We start from the raw sequence: 13,095 nt of genomic DNA on the forward strand, positions 1-13,095 counted from the left end.
TTATAAAATCCAGCATTGCCCCGAAAAACTGTTGAAAAGCCAACTAAACCATTGACCTGGACAATTGAACTGTCGAACCAATGACCCGATCATTGGGTCATGGGTTGTATACATACTAATTGTTTATGCAAACTTCGGGAAGCCATAACTTTGCACTCCTATGATCGATTGAGGCGATTTTTTTATATTGGGTAGCTTTTCATAATCTATGTATCGCAAGGCACCTTTTCTTGCTATTTTTGCAAAAAAAAAAAAAAAAACTTTTTTTGACCTCAAATTGTAATTTTTAATATTTTTATGCATAGAAAAACTAAACACATAAATTAAATACAAAATAACACATATATCATGTCTAAAATATAACTATACATTATTTATTGATAAAATATGTATTTGTATACATATATATACACTTTAAAATATATAGACTCTGACATGGCATGACCCGTGACCCCAGAGGCAAAAACGGTTCGGCCTCCAAATCGATTATTAAAACACTGATTTAACATTAACTTATTTATAATATTAATATATTTATATTTTAATATACTTAATACTAATTTATTTATAATCTACTCAAATCGAGCCAAACTTGAATAACTCACGAGTGTCGATTCGAGTCGAGTTTGAGCCAAAACAAGAAATTCGACCGAACTTGAACTATGTGTTTTTGAGTTGAGCAAGAGCTTCATACTCGGCTCGACTCGACTTCATTATCACCCTGAAAACAGGGGGCTCTATGTAATTTAGCGACGTAATTGTTATATTTTTCACCTTAAGTTCAGGACTCCGGAGTCCGGACGGTTCTCCGTATACTTCGTATGGTTTATTCCAGTAAGACTCCGGAATCCGGGACGACGATTGAGACAGATCCCGACCGGGGTCAAAGTACTATAGTTACCAAACATGCTTCTAGGATATATAAATAGACGAGTGAATGACGAGAGAATGAAGGTTTCCGGTAGAGAAACATCTCTCTCTCTCTATCTCTCTGCAGTTAGAGCTTCTGCGTGAACTAAAGTGGCTCAAGTAATACAAGGTTGGAACTTCGAAATTCTTGTTTTCTTAGAGCTTCTTCCATCGTTGATATTTCTTCTTGCCTTGTCCAACTATGGATTGCATATCTCTGATAACTTGGTTTCAGATTATTTCTTTATTTTTTAGCTTTTTTTCAAAGATCGAAATTCGACAATCCATGATTCTACGCTTTTTAGATTCTTTTTTTCTGAAACTCTACGGGTTAAGATTTTTTTTGTTCTCTCGCTGAAGTTCCTAAATCTATTAACGGTTTTAGTTTGCTTTGATTGCAGTTCTCATGTTCAAGTTTTTGCTTTGCAATTTCTTCGGCGGAATATCTTTCTAATGATCTTTTAACAGGTTTATTGGTTGCATTCCACTAAGGAAAGGTATTCTGAAACGCATATATCGAGACGAAGTAGTTCAAAAAGGTATGTCAGATGATACATTCGCTTTTATCTCCTTGAGTCTGTTTCTACTGTATTTCGATTTATTTCTTTCAGTTGTGCGAGTTTAAAACCCTAGATTTTGGTTCTTTTATTGTTAATCCATTCAAAATATTTGGATGAAATGGCACTGGATGACTAAGGAAAGCTCGGGATCTTTTGCAGGAAAAGAGAGGCCTTTATAAATAAAGATTAGAAGATGCAGAATTCGGTTTCGGAGCAAAGCTTCTACATTGAGAGTGAAGATGAAGACGAAGAGAAGGCATATAATAAGGAAGGGGGAGACGACGGCAACGATTCGGATTCTTCCGATGCTTCTTCGGTCGGAAGCCGCCAGAAAAACAGACCCAGCTCTTACAACCCTTCGTGGCCACAGAGTTACAGGTAACGCTCATACCTGTCTCATTGTGCCCTTCCTCTCTGTTTCTCCTTTCTGTTATGGAAATAATCTGTTCTTTTCTGCTTCTAGGATGCACTTGGTTAGCATGTTTAGATTCGTTATTTTGTATATAGTTCTCCTTTTGGAGGACATTGTTCTTGCTTCTTAGGTCTTTAATCACTTTAATCTTCTTCTTCCTGGATGAGAATCTTGATTTTTTTTGAGGGTGATACACAGATGCCCAATCAGTCCACCCTGGATAAAGCTCAATTGTATAACCATGGTGGCCTGGTGGCTGTGTTTCTGGCTTACTGTTTCAATAATTTGCCTCTGTTTTTTATATTTTAAAAGTCGTTTATGTACATTAGACCAGACAATCGGACAAAAAGCTAAAAGAAGAAAGTCATCAATACATCAATAAATGAGGTATTTTTTTTTCTGAAATCCGAATTATGGGCCTCAATCAACATCAACAAAGTTTTCTCTGAACCAGATTTGTTTAATAAAGGTTTTTCCTTTCACTGGATCCTTGATGGAATGAAACTTATAAGCTTGTTCTTTGTTAATTTTCAGGCAATCAATGGATATGTACAGCAGTGTTGCTTCTCCCAATATTGGGTTTCTGGGCACTCCTACATTGTCCAGATTAAGCAGTTCATTCCTTTCCTCCTCGCTAACAAGGAGACGCACGCCTGAGATACTATCCAATCTGATAAAGCCTCTGTTACCCACAGTAGCCGATGAACAGATACAACAGCAGAGGCGGAGCTCTCATTCTCTCCTCCCTCCTCCAATTCCCACCAAAAAACCTTCCTTGAAGAAGCTGACCGCTGATCAGAAGCCCCACAAGGTGTCCCATGAACTCCCGGTTGCTCGCCACTGCTCTTACGGACAAACTGTGCTGAATGGTAAGTCTCCTCTGTCCTCTCCATATCCAAATTCCAACTACACATACAAACTGTTGTGCTGTCGGTGAGATAGTAGCTAGTCCACTCATTGCCTCATTGAATGGTTGCGAACTTACGATCTGTTGGTGAGTGCTGTCGTCCAATCTCGTGACGAGGTTGTGATAGTCGGGACCGCTCACTTGCGCCCATGTGATGCCCGCGGCCTGCGGCTGTGAGGGCCGAGGACGGTCGATGGCTGATGGGATTAAATGGTATCACCGCCCTACTTAATACTTATCGCCAATTAGGCGTTACTCGTTAGAATTGAACATGAATGGTAGTGGGCTCAGCTACCTGTGTTCGTTTGAGTATATTATATTTATATCTCTTTCCCTCATGTTTCTACGAATAGAAAAACCATGTCTTCAGTCTCGGTATCCATGAAAGGCTAGAACGACCCTCTACATAATGAAAGATGACTTTGTCGTTTAGACCTTTATTGTTCTTGCACCCTCTGGCCCCTGCCTCGGATGTTTTGTCTCATTCACGAGGGATGATGCAAAAAGCACGTTCCTCAGCTCTGAAGAAGCTCTGTTCTCAACTGGACGTTTAGTCTATTACCCGTTGGCGCTTGGCCGTAAGCGGAATGACGACGACTAACGGATTTTCTGATTTTAAAATGGAGACTGGGGCTGGGGCTGGGGCTGGGGCCACGGGCCAGGTCATCCTCCTCATGGGTGCTGCAGGCTGCAGCGCTGGTGGGTGGTGTCTTGGTCTCGGTCGTCGCACCGAACTGATGGCTTCACTCATAGTCACTGGTCAGAACACGAGTGGAGATCCCAATTCCTGACTGCGGTGATGTGTTCATGCAAACAATGGATATTGTGGAGCGCATTACCCTCATAAGTCTTCAATGCGTGAGTAGTAGTCAACTGAAAATCCTGTCTCCGGTCTGCTAGTACTTCACATACATGCGGTAGCTTCTGTTATCCATTATTCAAATAAGGGCTGTCAATCGTTTTCAGTTTTTTATCTATTGTCCCAATTATAACTATAATACGGAACCGGTTTTATCTAGTCCCAATACATTCAGCACGGCTGCAAATTCTAATTAATACGCCATTGTCCTGAGAATAGGGTTGCAAATAAGTCGGATCAGATCCTATTTGAATCCGATAAATTGGATCGGATCGAAAAAGTCAATCCATTAATTTAATGAATCGAATTAGGATATTAGTTTATTTGATCCGCTGTGACCCGATTTGCTCCATTAATTATGAAATATTATATATTATATATTATTATATTATATAAATAATATAATAAGTCTAATGAAATCGGATTCGAATCAAGCATCCTATAATACATTCAAATTCAAATCATGCTTTTGAAAATCGGACAAACCCTTGTCGGATTTGGATCAGTCGAGCTTTCTTAACGGAACGGATCGGATATGCCCTTACCGAATCCGATCTGATCCGTTTGCAGTATACCTTTTCGGATCGATTTCAGTTGTCCCCCTACCCAACCTATTTTCTTAAGGCACATTCATTCATCAATCAACGAGTTCATCTCACGAGGGATGAACTCTAGCCATATTGGCGACAGTTTTTGACAGCCCCAAGAAGTTCTAGCCATATCGGCGACAGTTTTTGTATTTTGCAAGCCCGTCACACTTTGTGGCCCAACCCAGCCTTCAAGCTTTCGTCTTCTTGAAGGACTCTCAGACCAGGGTGACCGGTGAACAACGAAAAGCGGTTGGGTTAGAATTTTTCAGCCAGATGGGAAGATGGGGATTGACCCAATACATGAACTTTGCATTATGCATTGTAGATGAGTGCAGATCCATGTCTAATCCCTCCAATAATTACACCTACGAGTTCAAATGTTCACAGTTTTGCTCGTAATATTGAGCCAACCACAATGTGCCACAAGAGATCCGCTCATGTGGGTCCTACATGTAATGTGCTGTGCCATGACTGGCAGAGTCTACTCCGGTTTCCATTGGTGAACTGCTGTAGCTGGGCCTAGTTAGAGTGAATATTTTTGTTTTGACCGCTGGAAGACCTGGGCCTGATATTTGGAACTTAACTGGAAGGGTTTATACTTTATGCCATAAGGGTTGATTGGGCGTTTAGAAAGGTCAGCGGCTGGACCACCGTGGTAAGGATATGCTATCAATGCACCCAATACCAACAAACCATTGCAGCCGTACATTGAAAACATCTCCCAGCTGGTTGGGACATGTTAGGAGCATCTGGTTGATGGCAGCTGATCGGAACTCGTTCGAAATTACTTTAGACCGTGTCCAATTCATGCTATGGCGTGCCTATATATGTTGTGATGACAACAGTTAGCCTAATCCAGTTCAAAAACGAGGTGGTTCTCAAAGGAGTCACTGGTGCTTGTTACATATCACTAATGTTTGTCTTTGCCTTACTTTGTCATTTTCCTGCTACTTGTTACATTTTCTTATTGTCCACATAAATGTAAGTGCAGGCATCAACGTACTTTGCGGGGTTGGAATCCTGTCCACTCCTTACGCAGCGAAAGAAGGGGGTTGGCTTGGCTTCTCTATACTCTTAATCTTTGCTATTCTCTCCTGGTATACTGGAACCCTTTTGCGCAACTGCCTGGACAGCGAACCTGGGTTGGAGACATACCCGGACATTGGCCAGGCTGCTTTTGGTACTGCCGGCCGTTTAGCAATATCCGTAAGTCACTTCCTTTGGTAACCAAATTTCATTGCAAAAATCATACCCTAAGTCGGGATGGGATGCGTAGCAGTTTCCAATCCAACAACCTTATCCCAACCCAAACTTAGCCCAATTATGCATTAGGAATATTTCCTTTATCATTCATGGGAAGAGATGTTCTTAATACATGACCGTGGTATAAGTGTGTAAAAATAATTTAGGGATAATAGATCTAGAATGTATTCAGCATGTAAACACATATTTATATGCATATATACATTTATGGATATTCCTTTTCGATAAATTATATATAAATGCATCATATAAGCAAACACGTCGAGTGTGGTTGTGCCGCAGTCCCAAGATTTTAGCAATACCGACCTTCTCAAAGCAACGATCGTGCAAATATCATGAGAGCATGAGCATCGTACTGCACATGGATAGGAAATATTTTTTTATTAATTTAACATACATGTATTCCCCATGTGTGACTGCTGATTCGTGCTTACATGATTTTTGGTTACGAACTTACACTTACTAATACCAAGGAGAAACATGACTGACGCTTTCCTTGTTTTTTCTGTTCTGGTGCAGATAATTTTATACGTGGAATTGTACGTAAGTATCCTTTCTTTTTTTCTTTCTTTTTTTTTTTCGATTGACAAGCTTTATTTGATTCTATTAAGGGAATTTTCAATTTTTAAATAGAGTATTGAATAGTGAGTAATAATTTCAAAGAAAAAGAAAAGAAAAAAAAACTGTATATGACTAAAAAAGATTAGGAGGAATTCGGCTTCAGGGTAAAGCCCATTCGACCGACCTTTACTGTCTTGCATTGAAAATGTTTCTGTACTTGTATATTTTATTTCATAAGAAGATATTTTCAATGCAAAATTGTAAAAGGTTAAGGCTGTTAGAACGGTATAGGGACAGATTTACTCTGATAAAAGCCGATTTTAATTAAGAGTGATCAAAGTAGGAATTAGAGACCAATCAGGAGTTAACTCGTAATAACACTATAGCACAGGGCTAAAATAGAAAGTCATGGCCTTAAACCTGAATACCACCAATAAATCACTTCATCTAATTTAAGGTGGGGTCATGGTAACAAATCAAAAAACTTTCACTTACTTGTTTCAGCGCAAGGCCACGACAGTCAGTTTGATAGGGTTGCTGATCCCCTCAAGCCCCTTAAACTCGCAACATATTGGCAGTGGAGTGGAATAGGTCTCTGCTACAACGAGTTACCGCCTCATACCTTTCAATATAACTTGGCCCATCATAGCCTGGCCCAACGTTATAAAACCGTGACGCAGATAAAACCCAATCAGGAAATGGGTACGGGAGCACAAATGCACAAAATAGTATATAAGATATGATACACTCATATGCTTTGCAAAAAAAGAAAAAAACCAGGGGTTACCCCTTTACGCATACACAATTCCACACGTTGGAATTCATGCAAGTATGACATATCAGGAGTGGGTGCCTGTGTGGGGAAAAACATTCCAATTGCTGGCGCAGTATCATCATTGATGTTCTCCCTCCTTGACCAATGAAAGAGCCAAATTTGACATCTCTCTCTCCTGCAGGCTTGCTGCGTCGAGTATATCATTTTGGAAAGCGACAATTTATCATCATTATTCCCAAATGCACATTTAAGCTTCGGCTGTATGGTGTTGGACTCCCACCATCTGTTTGCTCTTATGGCCACCCTCGCTGTTCTTCCTACTGTTTGGCTTCGAGACCTCAGTATCCTGAGTTACATCTCAGGTGAGTATATAACAAGATCTCTATCAGTCTCTGAAGGAGGGGTGTGTATACCTGGCCTTTGTCTCCTAGAGGCTTTAGCTTTGGCAGTGGATGCTGTCGAATCCTCTATACATTCGTAAGAGGCTAAAAGCAAGTGCTCGACCTGAGGGAGTTGATGGATGAAACAGTATAGGATTTCTAGGTAGTTGGTGCAACGGATTACCTTTTGTCACTTTAAGGCTAAAACCATTAGGATTATTAAAAGGATTTAAGGATTATTTATGAATCTCGATGCACCAATAGGATTTCTAGGTAGTTGGTGCAAATGGGTTACTTCAAGGAGCCTCTAGACTTAAGTTGTTCCCTCTTGCTTAGTGCTGGTAAAACTACAAAAATGTGAATAGGGTCTTTAGGAATCTTAACTGATGCATCTTTTCATTTTCCATTTTGCAGCTGGGGGAGTCATTGCATCTATATTGGTGGTTCTCTGCCTGTTCTGGATTGGATTGGTTGATCAAGTTGGCTTCCAGAACAAAGGAACTACTCTAAACCTGACCACCCTTCCGGTTGCCATTGGGCTCTATGGCTATTGCTATTCAGGACATGCTGTCTTTCCAAACATCTACACTTCAATGGCAAAACCAAGTCAATACCCATCAGCCCTCTTGACAATGTAAGTTTTTTTTGCATCAACTCATTTGCTCTTCAATTTTCAAACCACCAAAAGTTCATTTTTTTAGATGAATTTTCTTTTGAAAATGTTTTAGATTTTCTTTCACCAGTTTGCATTTGAAATATGATCAATTTATACTATTATAATTTCATATAAATATTTTTACCCATGCACCATGTCTCATAATCACTTGATCAGGGTGATAGTTCATCAAACACCAACTTTTACCAGAATTGAGATGGGCAGTAACAAAACCTTCCCACGTAGGTGGTATTGATGCAATTCAAGTTGGCCGGGTTAGCAACTTAGCATTTTACACAGTTTGGACTTGGGCTTTGGGGCTGGGCTTATTCAAATTTTGACAAAATCCCAACCTGAGCCCGCTCAAATTGCATCCTAGTGTTTGCTTGTTTGATAAATCTGACCAATGGTCTTTGGAAAGCTAAAAAAACTCTAAAAATAGTTCTAAAGTGGGTTATATGTAATATTATAATTATATTGGGCTTCTATCGTTTATGGAAAAATTGTATAAGATTAACATTATTTAAGTGATCTCTTAATTTAGTGAGGAAGATATCAAATGCTTTATTATAAGTTGAGAGTGTTTGAACTGGATGTTTAGCTGGACAATCACCTAACTTTTGAAAAGCAAAGTTTTCTAAGTTCAAAGGTGCGTTAACCAAAAATTCATTTTTTAAAGAAAATATCATTTGTTTCATTATTTAGGTGGATTGGGAGCGGATTTTTTGTTTTTAAAATTTCAGAGAATTGTACTTTTTTTATAAAGTTTTGCTTTCTTGTCTTGTAGTTTTATCATTTGCACTTCAATGTATGCTGGAGTTGCTCTGATGGGATACACAATGTTTGGGGAGAAAACAGAGTCACAGTTTACTCTTAACATGCCCCAAGATTTAGTTGCTTCAAAAATAGCTGTCTGGACTACGGTACACCACTAAAACCCTTACTTCAATAGAGATATTCTCATTTGGCTTATTCTTCATTTAGGTATAGCATGAGTTGGCATTGGAGTTTCATGCAAATATGTTTTGATACAATGGGGCTGGTCTATTTTTCTAATTTTTTTTTTCAAGAAGAGAAATCATGATTAAGAGTATTAGATCTGCTATTTGCAAAGTTTTGAATAAATAAAATTTCATGCTTTGAGCATCATAACATGGTGCATGTTACAATTAGGCTATTAATCTACAATTTCATGGTTTTGACATTATTATCATTTTATTTTTGTGCAGGTGGTTAACCCATTCACTAAATATCCTTTTCTCCTAAATTTTTCATTTTATTTGATCATATATTATAGTCATGACAGTAAAATTTTTATTTTATGTAATCTTAAATAATTTATTCTCATTAGATTAAATGGTTGGATTATCTTGGTTTTCACCCACAAAAGAATTAAAGGTTTACCTTGTTTATTGGATTAATTTCTTACCAAACTTACATGCAAAGTTCTAAAAATCATAACCGTATCATAAATCATAAGATTATTTATATTTTTATAAATTTATCAAAAATTTAAATATAAATATATTAAAATGTTAAATATATATAGTAATATGATTCTACTCCATTTTTATCCCATTTCTAACATACATGAACCTAAAACAATGTAATTTAACACTTGTACAATAGAAACCTAAGATGATAAAATCAAGTTTAACTTGAAAGTAAAATAATTTATATACGATTGATTTTTACCTTACATATGATGTAAAACAAAATCAATGTTTGGTAATGTTTTGAAAATTGTAATCATATCGTAACTTGTAAGATTATTTATACTTTTTACAAATTCATCAAAAAATTAAATATAAATATACTAAAAGGCTATACCCTATTTTTAATCCATATCTAATACATAGTTATCTAAAAGAATAGAATTTAAGATAATAAAATCAAATTTGACTTAAAAGTAAAATAATTTGCATACAATAGTTCTTCAGCGTACATATGATGTAAAATAAACTCAATATTTAGTCTTAAAATTTTTAAATAAATCATTTTTAATAAAGATTTTAAAACAAGTCTCTCTTGAAAAAACTAAATGTAAAAAATAACAAAGCAGTAAACTAATTCTTAATTGAGTTTGTTTCAACCACAGTTAATCGTAAAAGTTATATAAATTGTAAGATTTATAAATTAAATCATAGGATTCAAGCAAAAATTATAAAAAGATTCAAACATGAGATTCAGATTGTGAATCATATCATAGATCTTAAAATTTTTACACATTGTTTTTATGTTATATTTTTTTAACTCCTTCATGTTTGATTGTTTGGTCTATACACAAAAGACATTCCTTAATTGGATTTCACATATGCATTAACCATGACACCAGTGGCAATGAGTCTAGAAGAATTGATTCCATCAAATCATTTTAAATCTCACATGTACGCAATCCTCATCAGAACAGCTTTGGTTATCTCCACCTTGCTTGTGGGTCTCAGTGTCCCTTTCTTTGGTACGTCTCTCATCAAATTAGTATGTTAATAATTTATTCATTTCTTAAACTGTTTATAACTAAGGACAACGAGCATACTTTGATCAAATTTTTAATTAATTTTCTATTTTCACCTTCAGGTCTCGTGATGGCACTGATTGGATCTTTACTCACCATGCTTGTTGTAAGTTCTTTGGTCCAGATCTCTATTATTGAGTTTTTTTGCTTATGCTTGGATCATGGAATCAAAGCTATTCTTTATATGGATTGAATTTGATAAATATTTTTTGGCAGACTTTGATACTTCCTTGTGCTTGCTTTCTTAGCATTTTAAGGGGTAAAGTCACACTGTTTCAGGTATGCGCTCAAGTGCTCCACACATCCAAATTACCATTTGGCGTCTAGCTTGACCATAGAATCCCCTTATGATGTAAATTTTAGCTTGCATATCTAAATAGCATGATAAAAATATGGGACATAGTTGGTAATCAAGGTTAAATAACCCAAAAGATTCTATATACCAACAAAGTTAATTAAAATAGAAATCTATTATTTAATCCTATTCTTAGATGCTTATGTGATTTGTAAACTATGGAGTTATAGAGGTTACCTGTGTGGGCATTTCATCATTGCATTTACATTGCTTTTGTTGCAAAAAGAAAAAGAGATTGAGAAAAAGAAATTAAATGAGAAAGATAAAAAGAAAAGAATGAAAATAGAACTTTTCATATATCGTTCATTTTTCATACATAAAAAACAATACAATAAAAATAATAGTTAATAGTGGGACCAGTGTTATTATTATTCACTATTTCATATATTTTCTTTCCCTTTCTCTACCATTTAGAAGGGGGAAAGTTGAGTTAATAGGAAATTCAGTTTTTAATTTTCTCATATGCTTTTTTTCTTTTTAGTTTTTATACAACCAAATCATAAATAATAGATTTCCACTTTTCCCCTTCTTTTTCACTTCTTTGTTTTCAAGGAAAGCATTAATGATTGAGGTGTCTTAAAAAGCCCCAACTAAGGATTAAAATATCAATACAATATGCATTCAAATGCGCATGAAAAAAGTATATATATTGGGTGTCGAGTGTATCAATATTTTAATTCTTGCCAACCAAGTTATCCTTGTATGTGACTTTTGAAGAGTGGATTTCATCTTCATTAAATTTCCTTTAAAAGCTTAATAGCATAATTGATCTATGTTTTTCACATTTCCACCTAACTATAATCTTGCACGTGGAGACTACAAACTGGTTAACCATGGGATGATTTATGTGTGATATCAGGGAGTGCTCATAACTTTTGTTTCTCTTTTATGATACTACTTTTCAAGGCAAACTTATTGTGATTTATTGCACGAGCACTTTAGTTCTTAAAATCAAAAAATTATGGTGTGATCCGAAAGGATAAAGCATGATTTAAGTAGTAAAATGTCTTTTAAGCAATTCAAATAACTTCTACTTCCAATTTAGTTTAAATTTTTATTTAAGAATAAAAGGAATGTCATTAATGCATCAAACGTGCAGTGTCTCCATATATGGTTTTTGATGTTCAAGTCTAGAGAGTATTTACTTTCACCTCCCATTGCTTTCTATATCGTAGTATTTGATAGTTAATTTCTCCTTTGTCATGTATCAATTTGGGCAAGGATTTGGGGACCTTCATCTTCTATGGTATCATGACCCATTTTCTGGTGTCATACCACAAAATGCTCCTCAGGTTATAAATATTGTATAATGTTGCATCATGTAGACCAATGCTATAGTTTTTCACCCTTGAAAGATACAAAAATTGAATAGGATGCAATATTTACAGCTTAAAGTTCATTTGTAGTAAAGATAAAATAAAAATAAAAAAAAACTACATAGTTTGGCAGTAAATGCCAAGCAGATGCTAAGAAACTATGTAGTGGAAACCTTATAGAAGAGAAAAGAATAATGAGAGAAATATTGGTCACTAGTATTTTTTTATGAGCAATTACAGACTTGTGTTGGCTTATTAAGTGATTATCACCATGTCAAATATAGGTCTTTCTTTCTTTTTGCTATTAAATATTAATACATGTTAAAATATTTTCTCTTTTGTCTATTTTGTAGGGAACCATGTGTATTTTGATTATTATAGTAGGTGTTATATCTTCTGGATTTGGAACATTTTCCGCCCTTTCTAAAATTATAGAGAACTTGATCTGAAGCATTGGAGTTCATGCAACAAAAAGAAAGGACATCTTAATTATGTGGATCAAAACCAATGGTACTCAAATTTTCTTATGAGCTCAATCAGGTTTATCAATTCTTTTGAAGTACATCTCAACAAGACCTTTCAGTTTCACATGCCATCAAATCAAAGCAATGCTTCTATATGGATGCAGTGGTATGTGGAAATAAATCACTCCACCCTCACAGCGTCTGAAATGAATTCATCAATGACCATTTTGTAGATGTCATATTAGACACAAGGGTGAGATTTTGTAGAAAGATGTTAACTTGTTAGAATGTTTAGATGTACAATAATAAAAATTGTAAAAAGTTCTAAATTAGCAAGGCTACAAATGATACCCATTGGTCCAAATTCGATTTTGAATCCTTGTCTAGACAAATGGGCTACACAACAGGGATGGCCCAAACCTCTACCCCCAACCCTGGTGAAGGAAGACTCGACCCCAAGTCTCACACTACAACAAATTAGTTAGAGGTTTTTATTAGCAACATTTTGGCACTTTCCTAATCTTATCATAGTAAGTCAATCAAAATTCAATCCATTATTGGATTGATTATGGAT

General features: G+C 36.0%; 1 protein-coding gene across 1 annotated transcript; it reads left to right on the forward strand.

Annotated features, from left to right (window-relative positions):
• The first annotated feature begins 902 nt into the window (after positions 1-902).
• On the forward strand, positions 903-12,885 carry LOC148870892 (amino acid transporter AVT1C-like). The gene is made up of 14 exons (XM_088970264.1): positions 903-1,039; positions 1,378-1,448; positions 1,629-1,847; positions 2,416-2,750; positions 5,229-5,443; positions 6,020-6,043; positions 7,018-7,198; positions 7,631-7,850; positions 8,659-8,794; positions 9,101-9,120; positions 10,184-10,329; positions 10,449-10,492; positions 10,603-10,665; positions 12,411-12,885. The coding sequence occupies exons 3-14, from the start codon at positions 1,663-1,665 to the stop codon at positions 12,504-12,506; spliced, it is 1,665 nt and encodes a 554-aa protein (XP_088826390.1). The 5' UTR covers positions 903-1,039; positions 1,378-1,448; positions 1,629-1,662; the 3' UTR covers positions 12,507-12,885.
• The last annotated feature ends 210 nt before the right edge of the window (positions 12,886-13,095 follow it).

The sequence above is a fragment of the Nelumbo lutea genome, chromosome 2 (genome assembly GCF_056320005.1).
Source record: "Nelumbo lutea isolate HS-2025 chromosome 2, American lotus-T2T, whole genome shotgun sequence".
Taxonomy (NCBI): domain Eukaryota; kingdom Viridiplantae; phylum Streptophyta; class Magnoliopsida; order Proteales; family Nelumbonaceae; genus Nelumbo; species Nelumbo lutea.